At 34.7% G+C, this 20,421-nt stretch overlaps 3 protein-coding genes across 3 annotated transcripts; 2 read left to right on the top strand and 1 right to left on the bottom strand.

Moving 5' to 3' along the window:
• Nucleotides 1-202: 202 nt before the first annotated feature.
• On the bottom strand, nucleotides 203-973 carry LOC142597874 (adenylate kinase-like). The gene has a single exon (XM_075734891.1). It carries the CDS (start codon nucleotides 971-973, stop codon nucleotides 203-205), a length of 771 nt encoding a protein of 256 aa, XP_075591006.1.
• Nucleotides 974-3,877: 2,904 nt separating this feature from the next.
• LOC142597873 (extracellular signal-regulated kinase 2-like) lies at nucleotides 3,878-8,364 on the top strand. The gene is made up of 3 exons (XM_075734890.1): nucleotides 3,878-3,943; nucleotides 4,054-4,712; nucleotides 8,280-8,364. The coding sequence occupies exons 1-3, from the start codon at nucleotides 3,878-3,880 to the stop codon at nucleotides 8,362-8,364; spliced, it is 810 nt and encodes a 269-aa protein (XP_075591005.1).
• A 9,102-nt stretch (nucleotides 8,365-17,466) lies between these two features.
• Nucleotides 17,467-18,093, top strand: LOC142597872 (UMP-CMP kinase-like). The gene has a single exon (XM_075734889.1). It carries the CDS (start codon nucleotides 17,467-17,469, stop codon nucleotides 18,091-18,093), a length of 627 nt encoding a protein of 208 aa, XP_075591004.1.
• The last annotated feature ends 2,328 nt before the right edge of the window (nucleotides 18,094-20,421 follow it).

Genomic DNA, 20,421 nt, shown 5'->3' with positions numbered 1-20,421 from the left:
ACTATGGTAAATATATCCCGTTTTTCAATAAAGTAACTTATGACAATGGCTACTTATAAATTATATTAACTAAAATACCTGAAGAGTTATTTAATTTATTTTACCTTATTTTTTTTTAATTTCTAATAAACCAGCTAGATCTATGGTGATATTACCAAAGGTAAAAAGAATCCTATTGGTTTAGAAAAAAAATGTTAAGTGTTTAATTGCCGTCATGACTTTTGTACCGATTAGCTAGATAGAACAAATCTTCGATATCAGCACGTACTTCGTTATATTCCTCATCTGCGTTTAGAGTAATAAGTATGTTTAGATTATCGTAATAAGACAACACATCAGTGACAGTTTCATTGAAAACTTTGATTCGTTGTTCTACTATTTCTGGTTTATCATCTGATCTCTGACTTAATGGTTCATGAGTCACGTCGTCTAAACCGGCCACTTTAGGAGGTCTAGTTATTTTATGATATGTTCTGCCAGATGGTTCGTGAATTAATCTTCCACAAATTCTTCTTTTTACTGTTTCTTTTGAAGCTTTTAAAAAGAACACCAAAGTTACTTCCAAATTGTACTTACGCAGTAATTCTGTCAAAGCCTTGGCTTGATTAAGCGTACGGGGAAATCCATCAAAAAGAATTCCTAATGATCCAGGAATATTTTTAAGCTCGTCTTCAACCATTTTAATCACCAGATCATCTGTAATGTATTCACCTTTGTTCATCTTGTCAATAATTTGTAACTCAAATGAACTAGATTGTTCTTTAGGTTTTTTTATTTTTCTACGAATAATATCACCAGTAGAAATAGGAAATAGGTTCAAATCTTTGGATAACCACTGCACGTGAGTTCCTTTTCCTACACCTGGATAACCAGTTATAATGTAAATCAATCTTTGTGATTTTGCCACGCGATTTGCGTAATTTCTTATTTTTGAGATTAATTCATAGTACTTATCAGATTTCTGAATAAACATGTCTATATCTTATATTATTTACAAATTTAGTTTTAGTATGTTTTTATATGAACGTTTACCATTCGCTGAATAATTAAAAAATTATTTAGTATTCCTACAAATTTCAATAATTTCACACAATTCTTTTAATAGAAATAAATTTGAATAAATAATTTTTTTGTGCGAGCTTCTTCATTTTCCAGAACCAGGTTTGAATTAGCCAAAAATATTCTAAATATTTTTTACATAATGAAATGGAGCTAGGATTTATCGGAAAAAAACTTAAAGACACACATCTTTATCCTCTCATTTTTAACAAATTCGGAGGAATCCCTGTAAGTATCAAAGTTAAATACACTTCTTAAAGAGTGTATCTCATGAATATTTTTCGAAAATACCGAGATTTGTCTGTAAGACTTGTTCAAAGACGATGTCTTTATTAATGCAAATAAATACTTCACATTCCCCCGCCTATGATCGGTTACTTTTAATTTTTGTTTGTTTGAACGATGGTTGTAACAATCAGTGTTCAAAATATAAAGTTTTTCGTTGTTTAATCAAAAAAGAAAATTTTTCAGAATATTCAAATGAAACAGCGCAATTATCTATTTTTGATGCTTCTAAAAATGGCTTATTGTCGATTTCTGAAACCGGCAGTTCAATGGAGAATTTAATCAATATGCTAACTGATTTGAAGGTTTCCAACAATGCTGACAATAATAAACTGAGAAAACCTAAAACAAAGGCTGTTACCCATACAGAACTAATTCAAGATAATATCATATCGCAAAAAATATTACCTTGTTATGAGTTAGACTTCGAAGAAGAAGACTACAATATTGACGATCTAATAAATACTTCTAGTGAAACGAATAGTACTAATAAGTCTTCTGTTGTCGTTTCAGATGTGTGCAGCGATGACGAAATCGATGACAGTTTGCTTGACAGAGAGGAAGACGATATATTAATAAGATTCAATAACCATTTAAAACTTTGTCCAAATCAAGTTCTTCGTTACGAGTATGGTGGTAAACCCCTTTGGCTTACTACTTCTAATTTAAAAGGACTTGAACTGAATCTAGTTTTAAGCAAAAGAAACCCACCAAACTGTCCGTTATGCGGCAGTTTGAGAGTTTTTGAGTGTCAAGTTATTGGGACCATTTTATCCATTGTAACGGAACATGATCCAAAATATGAAGAAATTCTCAGCAGAATTAATTTTTCAGTGCTATTTGTTTTTTCATGTAAAAATGATTGTATTGATTTCAAAGATACAAATATTGAATTTATAGAAGAGTTACTGATTTTTCAATCTATTTAAAAACATTAATGTTAATTGTATTGCATAATACGTTATTTTGAACGTAAATAAAATTTTAAAGTTGCCAACAAAGCAATGAAGTAAATTATTATCATTCCGAAAACTGAATATTCAATTCCATTAATAAATGATACGCTGTAGTTATGTATTTTCGGAATGGCAAAACCACCATATGCGCAGAGTGCGGCCGATAAACCAATTACAAATGCAGTTTGGTTGCTAGCTTCTGCTTTCCACATTTTTTGGGATTCATTAGATAGACTAGCATTGTTCATATTAATTTTTGTAAAAACTATAGGTATGATTCCTGTAACACTACCATTAGCAACACCACCGCTAGATGCAAGCATTATGCAGCTAAACAAAAAGAGAAAGAAGTGTCCATCGTTAAGTCCAAAGGAGTAAGCATTGGTGTTTGGGCAACTGATCAGCACGATAATTGACCAGAACATCAAACTGACGTATGCGAGGACGGTCATGTTTCCGTTTCCAATTTTGTCAGAGAGGTACCCACCCATGGGTCGAGCTATGGACCCACAGAAAGGAATTAACCAGCCGTATTTAATTGCATTGCTTTCGGGAAAAAAAATGTTCGAGAGTAAGGGAAACGCCGTTGAATACCCAAGAAACGTTCCGTACGAAGCTGTAAGCATGAAGGACAGTATCCAAAAATCTTTTTTATTAAATGTCTTTTTTATCATACTTAATTTGCGATTATGAATTCCTTTGTACAAGCAATGATTACATTCGTCATTGCATTCACATATCTGGTATAGCACTGCAGATTCTTGTGAGTGTGTGTTAATGTTTGTAGTGTAGAAAAAAACTAAACTTATTGCGATTGCGGACATTATGAACCAAAATATTGGCAGATTTTGTGGAGCTACATTTCCATATTTTTCTGCGAAATATTTGCTTCCCAAAATTGGGGGTAAAGAAATGACTATACCAGCACAAAGGTGAGCGCCCATGATTCCTATGTTGCCTGCTCCTCCGTTTATACCTAATGCAAAGCTTCTGTTAGAAATTGGAAAAAAATCAGTAATATTCGACATACTGAAAGAAAGATATCCTCCTCCTACACCACACAAAACAGCGGTCATCAATATAAAAGCCATGGAGGAAATATTGTATATCAAAGCAATTGACGTCAAAGCCGTTGGTATAAGCATAACGGCTGTGATTATAGTGTTGAGCGTTCTGTTCGCCATTTCCCCGTACAGCAAAGTGTAAATTATTCTAAATGTAGCGCCACTTAAAGAAGGAATAGAAGCGATCCAGAAAAGCTGGTTCATTGTGAAGTCATATCCGATGTAAGGCAAGATCGGAGCCAACGAAGCCCACATTTGCCATACTGCTCCAGACACAAAAATAGTGAACACTGAAACGATCATATTGATAACAGCAACTTTTTTTCCAGTGTTACGCCAGTACTTGGAGTCATCCACGTTCCAGTCATAAACAAACCTGGGAAAGTTATATAGTAGGTTCGATCTTTCTTTAATCTGCATGATACATCAGTATAAAATTAAATTTAATTAGCAAGATTAATTATTTATTAAAAGCCGAGAGTTTTACAAATTTAATTTTTTTATTTTAAATTTATGGATGATTCAATTGACAACCATGTATTGAGAAAATATGAAATTCATGAAGTAGTTGGTTCTGGGGTATGTTTTTAATTGAAAAAGTTTAATTGTTCTACATTTAATTTTAAATATGACATTTATCATTTAATATATGGTATATCACGCTTGAAAAGCACGACACCTTCTTTTAGGCTTATGGAATAGTTTGGAAAATCGAAAACAAAGAGACTGGAAAAATTTTGGCGCTCAAAAAAATCATCAAAGCGTTCAACAATGAAAAAGACGCCGTTCGAACTTTACGTGAAGTAACAATACTGGAGCAATTACGAGGCTTGCCTCACATCGTTACTATCTATGAGGTCATTCAGGCTGTTAACAACAACGACATTTACTTGATTTTTGAATATGTGAAATCCGACCTGAGCGTTTTTTTAAAAGAGAAAAAACTCGACAAAGAGAAGATTCCACAGATTGTTTATCAACTCTTGCTGGCTTTACGAGATCTGCATTGTCGAGGTTTGATTCATCGGGACTTAAAACCTTCCAACATTTTAGTTGACGATCAATACCAAATTAAACTAGCCGATTTTGGTTTGGCTCGTCCGGCCCGAAATTCCGTGGTAGATGAATCGCTGATGGCGATGACAGACTATGTGGCAACTCGTTGGTATCGAAGTCCTGAAGTGTTGCTTGGGATGAATGAATATTCCGAGGCTGTGGATGTTTGGGCGTTGGGCTGCATTATGGCTGAGTTGTATTTGGGTTCAGTTTTGTTTCGCGGCAGTTCCACTATGGAACAACTCAACTTGATAACCGGGTTGCTAGGCATGCCATCAAAAGCAACCCTCAAGTCGTTCAAATGCCCAGAAGTATATTCTCCCATCCGGTACACAACGCCGATCGAGTCTTCTGAATTATACAAAAACTTAGAGTCAATTATGCCGCCTGAAGGATTCGATTTGATGCTGCATTTGTTGGACTTCTCACCGACCAAACGCTATTCCGTCGGCAGAGCTCTGATTCATCCTTATTTTAAGGATGTTCCGGGATATTTGCCAACTTACCAGGATATTAGCAAGCATATCAGTACGATCACGTTGCCTGCTGCCGTGTGTCAAAAATTAAAAGTTTTAGAATACCAAAAATATTTGTACAAATGGCTTAGTTTTTCAAATAAAAATAACCAAGGCAAAAAGATGCTACTCGAGTCCACAAAAGAACTTGTCACCTCGGACGAAAATGCTGACGACGACACAAAAGACACGATAGCAACCAAGGACAAAACAACAGACAAGAAGTCGGATACAAATCGAAGTAGCTTTGAAAACTGTTCTTCCAAGTCTAAAACTGAAGTCACGCAGTCGAGTATATTGTTGTCTACGAGTCGTTCGAAACGTTATGACAAGCAAAGAATACGTTCTTTATTGACCAGTGCAGAAAACAATAAATTTCCAAATAAGTCTCATTTGGACTGTTCGAATGAAGCTTCATTAACCGCTTCCAAACCATCCAACAAAGAGAACCCGGTTGACTGTAAGGGTCAGAATAATATTAAAAACCCCGATGACCCACTCAACGACTATATCAAAGAGTTCAACTCTTTCTTGCACACAAATCGAAAAATCACACCTAGAAGTAAGCAGGAAACAAGTTCAAACTCAGAGAAAAATCAAAAAAATTCATCTGACGGCTTATCAATTAATTCGTTCAACGAATCTAAAACAAACAACAATAACAAAAATACAACTATCTCCCCGTTATCAGACAATAATTTAAACACGCCTAACACTTCCGAAGAGTCCAACACTTCACCGGAAGAAATGAAGAACTACTTGACGCCAACGTTTGTTTTTGATTTTATGACTGAGGGTTTTAACTGTTCAAACGGCATTATGTGCAACGTTATCGACACAACTACAAGTCAAAACCCCGAAAAAAACCGAAAATTGAGTGATGACTTAAAAAATCGCGAAAAACCCCGAGTTGCGCGTTCCGAGCAGCTACGACCTACAAAAGCCACTGACAACGAAGAAGTTTTCAGTTTAAAGCAGGCGAAAGCGCCTAGTCAAAATTTACACGTTTACAATAGTAATATTTCGAACGACATTACATTCGATGACGAAAACCCGCAAAAAACCGTTTTGAAGTCGAACACCGTTTGCGATGTGAAGCTTGGCTTCGATCGCTATGATGAACGCCTTTCTATAATCGATAACAAAATCGACAATCTAGTGCTAATCATAAAACAGCTTTACAGTAGAATTAAAAAGTGTGAGAACAACGGCTCAATTCCCGAATCTGGTTTCAAAATCGATGATGTCAGGTCTTCGTCCGACGAAAATCCCGCAAAATCCAGGCAAAAGCTATCCTCGAACGGCGACAGCTTTGACAATATGACCGAGTTGTATGGGATGAACAAGTATAAAAAAATTCACGCTCGTTTAAGCAGAAAGCTCTACAAAAACTGATGCGAGCAGTACGGACAATTATAATATTATTTTTTTTTTTTGTCAATTAATCCAAAATTAGTCTAATTACTCAACTCCGAAATCCGAATGACTAACTGTGTTGGGTTGTCCAAATTTCTGCACAAGGATGCCAAATGACTATGAAAGCAATTTAAAAGAGTTCAAAAACGAGAAGTTAAAACGTTCACTTGCAGCTCTGGAAAGGAAAAAAACTAAAAAAGTCAAGTTACTGGTAAACAAGTCGTACGAAAATTTAAATAAATGCAAAATTGAACAAACGGTTTTGTCTCTGCTGACGTACTACAAATGTCCGCCGGAACACGACCCGCAAGGGCTGACAGACTGCTCTAACTTTTACAGTGCGAGTGATCAGTTTTTTCAAAAGATGCAAAGTGTTGATGTGAAAAGTTACAAACCGCAAGAAGGCGAGATATGGTGTCACGACCATTGTTATATCCACATCGACATGAACTGTTTTTTTGCGGCAGTGGAAATTCGCGACAATCCTTCGTTAAAAGGCCTGCCTGTGGGCATAGGCACGAAACACATGCTCTGCACTTCTTCCTACGAAGCACGGGCGTATGGCGTCAAAGTAGGCGTACCCATTCACAAGGCAAAAGAACTTTGCCCTAATTTGATTGTAATACCGCCCAACATAGAAAAGTACGAGGAAGCTTCTAAGGTTTTTTTTAAGTTCATTCAAAAGTACGACAGGAATTATATATCGATGGGATTAGACGAAGTGAGTGTTAACATCAGTTGCATCGCAGCCTGGAAAAGCATGGTTTCGCTTGAAACGTTTCTCAACAAGCTGGTACAGGAAATAAGCGATTTGACAGGCGGTTTAAAGTGCACGATAGGAGCCGCCACGACGCGCTCGCTAGCGAAAAAATGTTGTGGCATTAACAAGCCATCAGCTAACTTTATTTTGAGACCGCAATTTTCTGTTGTATACTGTTTGAACTTGAGCACCAAGGAACTACTGGGAATCGGTGAATCGACACAGAGAATGTTGAAAAATCTCATTTCGGCCGAAACCAATTTTGAAGTGCTGCAGAAAGTGTACGAGCTGAAGTCCTACTTCACGACAAGTGTTTCTTTCCTCAATATAATAAATATATGCAGCGGTTTGTTTTACTACAAACGCAGCGAAGAAAAGAAATCAGCCGGTTCCACCATTACTTTTTCTGCAACAAACAACTTGGGAGAAATTTTGTTGAATTTAGAAAATCAATGCATCAGACTTCACCACTCACTAGTTGTAAATCCCGTTAATTCAAACAAAATACACGTCAAAATCGGGTTTTTTGACTTTACATCATTCAAACTCAATGGCGTGCTGTACTCACAGAACCTTGAATCGATCAAAACTCTAGCTTTTACGCTTGCTGTTCAGATAATTAATAAGTACACGGCATCCGCGCTCAATCCCGTTTCCGTGTTGGATAATTACTCAAATGATTCCACCTTTTACAACTCTACACATTTAAACGAGCCAAAAGTTAGAATTGTAAGTTTGCGGGTTTATACATAACTAAATATTTTAACCTTAAGGTTTATTTATAATTTTGTTGATGAACTGTATCATTTTGGGCTTAATAAGTTCGTCAGCAAACGAAATGTACCTGAGATCTGGGTATTTTTCCAGCAAATATTCAATACAGCGAAACGAATAGTAAGGATTAGGCTCGATCAACTTGCACGCGAACTGATTGAGTATTTTGTTAATTTTAACGTTTAGATTAGACAAAAGCTCCAATAGTATTGATAATTCTAAAACTTTAGTCCACAGCGGGTTGTTTTGAAATCTCTCCCAGAACTCAAAAAAGCTGATAGATCCTTCGTTGTTTATTTCTTCTTTGCTTAGCACAATTTCTAGTACATTTTCCATGCAATTTAGAAAGCATACCAAATATTTTTCCTGTTCTTTCTCTGTTATGTCATTAAAGAGGTCCACTTTTTTTAGTATTTGTTGCTGGTCTAAGTCTTTCAAGAAGTCAATTAAAATTGCCACTTCATAGTTATTCCCGATAAACAGTTCGGTCACTAGTTTGTCAATTTGAAAAATAGTTTTTTTTTGTTCATAAACAATGTCGTTAAGCAACGAGGTTGCTTGTCTGGCTAGGCCTTCGTCTTCTGCGGTAATATATTTATCTAGACTACCATATAAGTCACGGATTTTCTTAATTCCGCCTGAAACTTGTTTTGCGATCTTTTTGTGTTGTGCTACCTAAAATAAAATAATAGAGAAAAAGCATCCCAGTCTAACGGAGATATTAGTCCTAGATTCGTTGCAATAGCAGTTTTGTACTTACCAAACTGTAATCTTCATATTTGTTCAGGCTTTTGGGGTCAAGAGAAGAATGGTATTTAGCTAAATTCACCATAAATTCCGTTTTGCAACAAATTTTCGTGGTGCATGATAAACAAATTGTTGCAAAATTTCATTTCCACATAGATTGATAAAGTATTTATATTTTTGTCTTTAATATTCGGTTGAAATATAGTTAGTTCGTAATATAATTGTCAATTTATAATTTTTAAATAATGCAGCAATGAATATTCCTGTATTTGTTCTTTTATATAGTTTACTCGGAAAAACCGTTGAGCTTGGTTTTCCGAGAGATAAAAAATTCTTAGCTGATTTTTCAGATTATTATTACCCGATTAATGATTTAATCAACGTAAACTCTCGGAATAAACATGGTGAGAAATTTTACGGAAATTGTAATAACCTCAGCGGGTCGTTTTGCCCAGCCGTAAATTTTGCAACCATCGAAGAAGTTTTGTATTATGGGTTACCTGATGTATCTGAGATTACTGAGTCCATCAGGTTGCAATTGATCGATCAGAGACCTAAAAAAATTTATTTAAAAGAAGAAACTGTGGAGTTTCCTATTGACCGCCGTGTGAAAATCGTAATTGATAATGACGAGTTTACACTAACAAATGATATAGATAGCTGGAACGAATTAGTTAGAACTTTAGATGCTTCAGCCCTTACAGCCTTACTTGTTAATAGTGAATTCGAACCGAACTTCAAGATCAAAAACTCAACAATTAGCAAGTGTGCCGATACCGCCGAACTTATTGATATATACGAAAATTCTGAACTTAGTCGTCAGAAACATTACAACACATTTAATCCAAAATATTTTACGAAATTCACAAATAATAACTTCGATAGTTTTCCTAATTTAGATCAAGTGTCTAGTCAAAATCGCGACAAAAACCAAACTGAATGTCTACTGGTAAATAAAAACATTCAACCAGAATTAGACATCTATCGACTACAGCCATATAAAACGCTATATCAGATTGATCAGAATAATTTCTACAGTATCGCTGATATAGAAAAAAAATTAGGTTTTCCTTACTCGAAAAGCATAAATCCAGCTAAAATTGAAATAAATCAAAACGATTACACAAAAGAACTTCAACTTGCTGAACTGGGATATAAACTAGCCACAAATGAAGAAAGGTTGAATTTTCTCAACGCGAATAACATTTTACAAGACCCCCCGGAAAAAACGTTCGTCGGGTTATTAAAATTAGTTAATAGTCAACTTAAAAAAATCTTAGGAAATTCGTCTGTGTCACGCGTGCTCAGCGAATACTTGCCGAATTCAGATAAACCAATATTCAACATTACGAGCATCAGCTCAGAAGAACCAAGATTTGTCAAATACAAGCCGGTTAAGTTTATCTGGGAATATTTATACCAAAATCTGTTTTTGACGCCTTTGCGAACATATTTATCAATCAAGCAAATATTTAAAAGTCTAGTAGGCAAAAATTTAGAATTAATCGACATTAATAAGAACAAAAAAATGCAACAAACATTTCAAAACTTTTACTCGTCGAACACTCAAAACGCTCCGAAAAAACTAAGCGTTATTAACGGCTTCAAGTATGAGCCGTTTTATTTTACCTTTACACCTGTCGACGAAAATTCTAACGAACTAGCAGATCGAAACGTTAAGCACAAATTACGTGATTCAAACATTTACGTTGAATTTTACGGAAAGTGGACAAAATCCGCAAAATTACTTTCAGACGTCGGAGTTTTGAGGTTTTCAGAGCCTGTTTCAGTCTTTGAAATTGAATTCGACGAAATATTGAATTCAAAAAAGGATGACATAATAGTTTCATTACTTTTTGATTCTATAATAGGTCTTCCTGAGCCGGTTTTCCCACTCGTTAAACCAGTACTTTCTTTTTTTAATGAGAACAAAGAAAGTGATCTGACTTCAATACTTAGAGAAACAAGTTTAAAAGCTTCTTCGAAGTTGGATAAAACCAGTTCTTCGTCGATTTTGGACATACTGTCAGTTTACGATAATAGCGATTCAGTTAACAGTAGAAAGTCTGAAATCTTGTATGACTGCTTAGAATCTTTGTTTTTCGACACGAATAAATCCTGTTCATTCCTATTGTCAATTTTAGATTTGAACCTGAAGAATGAAAAAAAAAATGTAACTTTGCCATTTTTCGAAAGAATAGATACCATTATTGTTCGAAGAAAAAATAAAACGGCTATCTTGAACAATACTAAAACAGCTACTCCATTGGTTGGAATTAAAAAAATAGCATTCGGTTCTAGCAAACTAGCGCCAATTTTGAACGAAAATAACATAAATTTCCTGCGTCAAATCGATCCCACAGTTTCAAGAGAAAATATTATAGCCTCTCAAATTAAACAAAAGTTCAGTGAAATGTATGAAAACTCTTCACTTGGCATCGATGCAAAACTTGGTAAAATAATTATCAATACTAATATGACCAAGCCCGAAGCCAGTGACAAGATTCTAAATTTGCGGTTAGGGTATAATCCTTATGAAACTTCGTTGAAAGACGTAATACAACAGAATCAAGAAGTTTTAAGCCTAAATGAATGGCCTTACAGTTTGACGAAATTTATTTTTTCGCATTCAATAAAAGAAGCGATTGAAAATCCAAACTTCACAGCTGAAACACCTTTCGACGCATACTTGAACAAACATGGCAAACAAATAGCAGAAAAAACATTGCTTACGATTTACCCTGTGTATCCTGAGTCTCGCTTAATATCATTTCCAGATGCGTTAAAGCAGGGGTATACTTCGAAATATTTATTAAACCCGTTTATGAAGGATGAAGATACCATTTTTTTGGTACCTTATACCGGAGTTGGAAAATCTCACACGGTACTGGACCACTAAACGAAATACGAATGAGAAGCAAGTTACATCGACATTGTGTTAACTTCTTTGATAATGGAATGCATGTTTTTGATTTCCAGCGAAATCTCTATACTCGATTGTTGTTCGTTGATTCGTTTTGTAAGTGTTAAAATGTTAAAAATGAGTTCTTCTAAATGATCAATCGAATTAAATCCAAAGTAAACATTGTATATGTTGTAAAGGTAGTTTGCTTCACAGTACGGAAGCAAATAGTATAAAAGCAATCTCATCTTTGTTGAAGACAAAATTTTGACGGCGTATGATGGCAGGAACTTGGACTTACTTAGCAATTCGAGTATGATTGGTGGAATTTCGTACTTTTTATTTTTACTGATACTTTCGGTTTGCGAACTGGTTAGTTCTACGTTTGACGGTCTTTTTTCTTCCGAAGAACGGGTATTATCTCGTTTGTTTTTGAGACTGAGCGCTTCGTGTTCAACAATTGAAACTTCAAGATCGGACTCACTAGGTAAAAAAGGCACGAATTGAGTTTTGACAGTAGCAAAAGCGTTACTAATGGTATTGCGCATCGCTAAAAAAGTGTTTTTGAACTTGACTGAGCTGACCAATACTTCTGAGTTGTTCGGAACTCCATTTCTCACTCTATCTATTTCGCTATTGCGAATCAGGATCTTGCAAATATGAAGAACTTGATTGATTAATCCTTGTTTTATACAGAATTTGAAATAACAAGAAACAACGGTCAGACTTGGAATTTGATATCCCGAACTTATTTCTTTAATCAGCTCACACACTCTCGAAACGTCTTTTTGTAGAAAAATCGATTCTATAGTTTGCAAGATATTTTGACCAAAAACGTTATTATTAAGTTTTTCGTCGAGTCTGGCTTGAATATTGAGTGTAGAAGTTAAGCGCTTAAGGAAACCGCTATAATTTTTTTTGGACGACAAATTTTCCTCGAGGGCTTTAAGTTCGGCAATGATTCTGGTTTTAATAACAGAATCGTTTTCTTTGAAATTTTTGTTCGAAGAAAAAAATGACATGTTGAAAATGCTGGAATAAATTTCATTAGTTTTTAGCAGCAAATAGTTTTTCTTAATACCTTCATCGTACTGGGCATTGAGCTTCGTGTTTTGAACGATGATTAGAATTATTTTTATCAAGGTTGAGCAAGTTATTTCTGATGTAAAAAGCCCGTTCACCGGAAGAATCTGATTTAAATACTTGTTTATAGTGAAATTATTGTATTTAGTATTGGAATTTTGCGATTTGATGTTTTCAGATTTCACCAGAGTTTGCAAGGCCACGGCTTTAGGAATGATTTCATAGAGTTTGCTGAACACGTAGTTGTAGAGACGTGAAGGATTGACTTGATAAAACTGCAGGTTCACAAAATGAAATTTGTCGATCAGTTTATACATTACCTCAAACAGATTAATGATGTTAAACTTGGTGTTTCTCAAGTGATCACTTTCCGGCAAGTAGTATTGCATCGAACTGCACATGTTTTTGAGAACGGTATCGAGAGCGTCGATGTAGTTATATTTGATAGCGTAATCAACGACGCTTTGCGTGTTGTTTAACAACTGGCTTGCATAAATCAAAATAAAAGGATCAGATTCGTTTGCGAGAATAAAACTGGAAGCGTTGTATTTTTGTGTCACAATATAGTGCCACAGCAGCGAGCGTTGCACTTGTGTAGAATGCGTAATTATTTTTTCTACAGGATAGTTGTCACTTTCGTTGATGATCTTGGATGATAATAACCTGTCCTCATAATAATTGATATACGAAGTGTATCTGTTACGAAACATATCGTTAAGCAGGGGTTTGTAACTCGAAATCTGCAAATACTTTATTTTGTCAATCAGTCCAGCAGCTTCTTTGAACATACCATTTTCTAGCAGGTAGAAAAAAATAATCCGAATCTTGGTTTCCACAAACTGAGCCGGACTAAGGAAAATGCCAATTGAGTCTTTTTGTAGAAACAATATGATGTTGAAAATTTTCATCGCAAAAAAATAACTCGCTGACATTTCGTTTATTTCCTTAGAATACCGTTCTCCGTATTTGAGTTCAAATTGATTTAGCGTCAAGCGAATTACTTTGAGAGAATCAGACAGTTGTTTGACAAACAAAACTTGTTTGCAGGCTTCAAACAAGTTTTTTAAAATATCCATCAAGCTGTTTTCGTCAAACATATTAAGTAGATCTTCAACGTGTTGTTCGTCAGTTTCGACCAATTCGCTGTCTTGTGTGTTGAAATTACTGAACGAGTCCGTGAGGAGAAAATCGATTCGGTCAGAAGAATCGGTCGACTTGCTAGACGGTTGAGTATCTATTGAATCTAAACTTGGTGAGGACGTGTTAAGAAATTCAATATTTTTCACTGCTTCAATTTTTCTGGTCTCGTTTTCTCTAGTTAAACTGTAATAAAGTAACCCGGCAGCGTGGTTGCTAGCTGGTCCGTAAACGTTGAAAAAGGATTTCGACGCGTAACTAATGACCCGAATTTTGTTGATAAACAAAATTTTTAGATTTATATCTGCAGATATAGCCAGCCAACCTGGGATTGATAAGCTTATCCATTTATCTTTAGAACCTCCAATGTAAACAATTTTGTTTTTTTCCTGGGACGATTGTAAGACCAAGGCGTGATCTCCAATCCAGTGCAGATAGTCGATTTTTTGACAGGGCAGCTGGCAATGAACGACTGGCAGTAAATTGCTAGCCCTTTCATTGTTCATTTGCAGAATATCCTGGCATTTTGCAATATAGAATTTGTTTGACTTCAAATACAGCGCGATCAATTTGTATTGAAATGATATTGTAACGTCGACGACGAATGCTGGTTCGTTTTGGTCTAACGGCAGTTTTAGTTCCAAACAATTCGACCCGTTCATTAAGTACAAGCTTCCAGTATCACTCAATAGTAAAGCTATTTGAGAAACTTTCGACAATATTACGAGATCTATGATTTTGAAATTTAACGCAAACGTGTATTTTATTATATCTTTCTTGGTAAAGTTGTACCAAATAATCTTCTGGGTGTTTGTGATTACAACACACCAGTCGACAGTCATTTTGGCAATCGAAATAGTGTTAACTGTCTTTTCAGCAGAACTGTTGAGCATTTTCTTGATCGAACTCGAAAACAGTTTTTCTTCCCAGTTGTTGAGCGAAATTTGCGTCAGCAAGCCATTATCTTGCAGAAATATAAGATTGTTTGCGTTTATCCAATTTCCATGTATTATGCTGACGCTGTCATAGACGAGGGAATTTTTGAGTTTTCCAGTCCATGAGTAAAGTTGTAAAAAATATTTGTTTTGTTTTTTGAGCAAGCAAGCGAAAAACGATAAGTAATGGTTGAACCAAACGATTTTTTTGTCGAGATTTTCGATCAGTTGAAATTTGTCAATTAACAGGTTTTCCGTAAACTGCGTTAAATTATCACATACGTCAGAAATTGTAAAGTAAGAATCTCCTAAACGTCTCCATTCTATCTTCATTCATCAAGTTTTTAAGATCGATAGATCAATTCAAGTTTTTAACCAAATTCGATACGTATTTTGTTTGAAAATACAAATTATTTAAAGTTCCCCGATAAAAAAAGAATCATTTTTTTTCTAATTAGTTTTTAAAATTTAATAACTTTACTTTTATTTCGATAATTTGATTTTTGATGGTAGACTTGTAAAATTAAATGACTTGTATGAATTGAAATGCAGTATCCTTCTGAATACACTTACGAAGAAGCGTGTGCTTTTCTAGAAGAAGCATTAAAAGTTGTAAGTACGTAAAAGCGAGATTTTTCAGGCCGAAGAGGCAGGTAAAAATGCAGAAGTAGCCGTAGGCTGCTTGTTTGTAGATCGAAACACGAAGGAAATACTTGCCAAGAGTGGTAACAAATCGAACGAGTGTCGTAATGCAACAGCTCATTGCGAAATAGTAGCTTTCAAATTGATGCTTCAGAAGTTATTTAATAATAATTATGATAACTGGAAAAGTTGTGCCAAGAACGTAGATTTGTTTGTAACATGCGAGCCTTGTATTATGTGTGCATCGTTCTTACAACAAATTGGCGTGAAAAGATGTGTATTTTGCTGTGACAACGAAAAATTTGGAGGGTGTGGCACTGTTATCGACGTAGCTAAAAAATGTAACGCAGATTTTGAAGTATATAAAGGGCTTTTTGCAGACAGAGCAGTCAAAATTTTTCAAGATTTTTACTCTCAGGGCAATATTAATGCCCCAGATGAAAAGCGTAAGCGTAAATTAAAGTAGATGGTGCATGGATATAATTTTCTTCTTCGTTAATGAAGCCATAAAATGCCATGTTTGTCTTTCTTTACTAAGATAGGATCTTATTTGTGTCGAAAAGGCGTAATTTATCTTAGGAAGGCTTTTATCACTGAAGGTATCCGTAGTGCAGCAACTGCTAACGTCATGAATAACCATTGCAATTGTATTGAAGAATGTTTTGGCTGCGGATTGGAAGAGTTTTGCACTGTCAACGATTATGTTTGGTTTCAAAAATCCAACTTACTGCAGAACCATAGAGCATGTAAAGATGCGGACAAGTGTAACAAGTTTGTTTACAACATTTCAAACCAGGACAAACCGGTTTCACACATCAATTTTACTGCAAGTCCGAGAATTGTACAACCAGACGACGCACAAATCGCATATCCACGTTTAGCTTTAACCGATCAGCGAGAACAAAACTATTTGCAATATGAAGCAAAAGACATTCATAACCATTTTTGTCTTACTCCTTCGATTCCTACATATAATTACACACAGAAGCAGCAAACCTCTCCTGTGCAAGACAATGAACAGCAAAAAGTTGCTTTTGCTAACTCTATACTGACGAACAACCACAAAAAACCTTCTCATAAGTTTTCAAAAAATAGATTATCCAACTCTGATATCTTCATTAATGGAGAAGAATTATCAATTGATAGTGACAGATGCGTTGAATTTTCTTCTCGGTACAAGGATCGATTGAGTATCAACGGTGTGCCGCAAAAAACTTTTCTCAATAGTCCGGCTTATGTCGATAACAATCTCGAATCGGTTAACGTTGGCCATCTTTACAGTAGAAGTTCAAAAGATAATGGTTTGTTGTTTGAACCACGAAATTTTAATTTTCAGTCTTCAAGCATTTTTTCAATTGATGATACTGCTTATTTTTCGGAAGGCAATTTTTCTGTACGAAATTCTGTAAATAATTTACAGCCTTGTAAAAACGAATTTCAAATCAGAGAAAATTGCGCGAATGCAACCCGACAAAATAATTTTTTAAGCGACAAGTCAGGTATCCAGAATCATAACGCAAACCTTCGTTTTTCCTCTGTATTAAAAGAACAAGTTGATGATTTAACTTTAGGTAGCTGCGAAATATTGGAGTCAGATTTTTTATCGTCTAATAGTGTATTTCACTCACTTGAATCAGATCAAGAAATTGACAATGAAGTTTACAAAACAGCGCTAGCGTCGAGCAATGACATGCAAAATTTAAATTTAGCTTTAACAGAAATTACTCAACAATTATCCGTGCTAAGAAATATAATAAACAATTCTTTAAGTAATATTTGTGATTATAGACGTAATGACCTAAAATTATAGCAACGACAAAATAAAACTGTTAACTGGATTACGATTTTTCAACAGACCATCAACTTACGATGAACATTGTGTTTTTAAAATAAACTAAATAAGCTTACTGTTACCGCTACAAACAAATTAAATTCGATATAAATACAAGCAATACACAAGCAGGAACAAAAATAGTTTATTAATTAAAAGTTTTCCACACTTTACATCGTTGTGTAAGTTAATTTTTTTTTTAGTAAATAAAAATAAAAGGAATTAGATCGACGGCGCATATTTTTTTGTCATCAAATATTGATCATATTTTATTTCAATTATTTATTTATTGAAAACTTATAAAATGACAAAGCCTTCAGAATTAACTATTAATTGCGTAATTTTCGTCCTCGGTGCTCCTGGAACAGGAAAAGGTACATATTGCACTAGATTGGCAGAAGCGTTCAACTTCTGTCACTTAAGCGCTGGTGATTTACTTCGAGAAGAAGCAAAGCATCCGGATACGGAATATTCCAAACTAATCAACGATTGCATCTCTGAAGGCGCAATAGTGCCAGCGTACATTACGGTAAACTTACTTTTAAACAAAATACGAATGTGTGCCGACCAGTACAAAGGGTTTTTAATCGATGGTTTTCCAAGAAACAAAGAAAACTTTGATTGCTGGTACAACTCAGATTTAAGCAATATCAAACATATAGGTTGTTTAGTATTTGAGTGTGATACACAAACAATCATTCAAAGGATACTGAAACGAGGTGAATCTTCTGGTAGAATTGACGATAATTTGGAAACCTTGAAAAAGCGTTTACGTTGTTTTGAGTACGAATGCAAATCCATCATTAGTCACTTCCGCTCTTTGGACACTTGTTTGACCATACAGACAGACATAGACATTAATGAGCATTGGCCCGTTGCTGCCAGAATGTTTAGCGAATTTTATCATCAGCTGATAAATGATAATGTTTAATTACGGGTATATAGTATTATATGGCATGTTTTAAATATTGTATGTGTTCAAATTTTTCGTATCATATCGTCTATTTTTAAATGTACATTTCATAAAATTCATATATAAATTGGTGCTTTTGTACTGGTTTTAATTAAATTTATTTAAATAAGGATAAATAAATTGTCATAATTAAAATAAATGCGAATAATCTAACTTGATAATTAGTGTGGTCGCTATCTCGAATTTGTAGATTGATGATAAAATAATTACTATTTGAAAATATGATAATATTGAACTATTAAACTGATATAGTGAAAAAGTTAAAATCTTTTTTTTTATATTTAATAATAATTACGTGTAATATAAAAAGAAAGTTTCGTTAATATGTTAGTATGCCAAATTACAGGTTTAATTCCTAAAGATGCTGTTATTTCTCCGGGTACGTTCTTCGTGTTTGAAATTTAAAAAAAAATTTTAGACGGATTTATTTTTGAAAAATCAGCAATTCTTGATCATTTAAAAAACAATGACACTTGTCCTGTAAGTGGGAAACCTTTGAAATTTTCTGATTTAATCAACATAGTACAGAGGGACGTGATTCGACCAAAAGCTGCCTTTGCGTTCCAAGAAATGCGTACTTTGCTAGACGAAATAAACACCAGGTTTACTCTTATGTCTGCTGAAAACGCCACAGCCTGTAAGCAACGAGACGAAGCCAAGCAAATGGTTACGCAGCTTTTGTATTTTAAGGACTCAGCCACACAATTGATAGCTGATAAACTACAGGAAATAGACGAGTTGAAAGCTCAACTCGAAGATTTAAGGACAAACAATCGATCTATTGATACCGTTGATAAAACTCAAGTCAAAGAAAAATTTGTTGCTGATGTTAAAGAGACATTTTTGGTATTACTTAATGACAGAAAATCGAGGAAAAATGCGAGATACATTATTCCTTCTTTTGTCAGCGAGCCAATTTTTCTTCCAGACGAAGTATGCCGTGCAGATGTGATCGGCTATTGCACACACAAAGAAAATTTAGTTCCAGGGTTGGTACTATGCGGTTCTACTTCCGGTGCTGTTTTGTTTTTTGATGTTCAAAAGAAACAAACTGTTTATTCAATTACGGGATCCGTTAAATCTAAAATATCCGAATTGAAATTTGTGCTCTATCAAGATCTAGTGTCAATGTCAAAATCTTTTTTTGAAAAACTAACCGAAGTAAACTCTGGTTTTACGGAGTTAGAGTCAGCTATATATATCATTGCTGCGCACGAAGACGGAATCGTAGATATTTTTGTAGATCCAAACAACAAAAATATCGAAAATCATCCCGGTTTTTTTATAGATGGACAGAAAAGATGTATTTGGCAGTCGAAAGAAGAAACTCTCTCTTTAAGACTATTGACTTCTTTTAAAATATCAGGTTCGAACGAAATATCAGTCGTAATTCACCCTATGAAATATGTTGTAATGCTTCACGGAATTGATAGCGAAATTTTACTGTATTCTTTAACCGGCAAAACCAGTTTTTTTCAACTAAAATCAGAGAATAGCGTGAAACTCGGTAAACACGTGGTGTTCCAACCGGACGGTAATTTGATAGTCAGTTATTCTGGTTCATTTATTTTTGTTCACGACATTATTACAGAAAAAATAATTGCCACTTTAAAGTCTGAAGCCGTTTCAAGTGCTTATACAACACTTTGTTTTAGCGAAATTGGTTACATTTTGATTGCTGGAACTGATTCTGGTCAGATCGTTTTTTGGGATTTAAGGAAGTGTGTTATCGTTACAGTTTTAGACGTTGAATCTCCAGTAGTTTCTATTTGCTCCGATTTTACCGGCGCGCTTATTGCTGTTTCTACTGAGGAGACTCTATTTATAATTTCTCAAAAAACAAAAAAAGAATACATCATTACTTCGAAGTTTCAGATTCCAGGTTTGAACAACGTGTTTTGGGAACGTTACCAAAACAACTCTCTCATTGCGATTTCGAAAGATATGAAGATTTACTCTCTCGTCTGAGAGGTTGTGTCATTGGTTAATTATTCATATCATTACACTTTGAACGAAGTGTGTGAATATTACCCAAATTTTAAAAGTTATCATAGCTGGTTATACATTAGGTACTGTGTTCCACTTATGCTAAAATTAAAAAGTTATGCGCACTACAGTTGATTAGCCGTAAAAATTAATTCATTGTGGAATGCTTATTAAAAATACGATACGAATTTTTAAATTTATACGTCGTTCGACTTGAATACTCCGGAACAAACACTGGTTTCGATTCAATTTTTTTGTTCATGTCGAAATCTTCGACTCGTTCAATTAAATCGGATAAAG

The sequence above is a fragment of the Dermatophagoides farinae genome, unplaced genomic scaffold (assembly GCF_024713945.1).
Source record: "Dermatophagoides farinae isolate YC_2012a unplaced genomic scaffold, ASM2471394v1 contig1, whole genome shotgun sequence".
Taxonomy (NCBI): Eukaryota; Metazoa; Arthropoda; class Arachnida; order Sarcoptiformes; family Pyroglyphidae; genus Dermatophagoides; species Dermatophagoides farinae.
This window is presented reverse-complemented; position numbering and strand designations above follow the sequence as displayed.

Bases quoted from the DNA above. Each gene is read 5' to 3' on its own strand.
- LOC142597874 (XM_075734891.1), bottom strand. From the start codon at position 973: ATGTTTATTCAGAAATCTGATAAGTACTATGAATTAATCTCAAAAATA.
- LOC142597873 (XM_075734890.1), top strand. From the start codon at position 3,878: ATGGATGATTCAATTGACAACCATGTATTGAGAAAATATGAAATTCAT. The intron at 3,944-4,053 runs GTATGTTTTTAA...ACCTTCTTTTAG, and splicing joins ATGAAGTAGTTGGTTCTGGG to GCTTATGGAATAGTTTGGAA. The intron at 4,713-8,279 runs GTCGTTCAAATG...ATGTCATTAAAG, and splicing joins CCATCAAAAGCAACCCTCAA to AGGTCCACTTTTTTTAGTAT.
- LOC142597872 (XM_075734889.1), top strand. From the start codon at position 17,467: ATGACAAAGCCTTCAGAATTAACTATTAATTGCGTAATTTTCGTCCTC.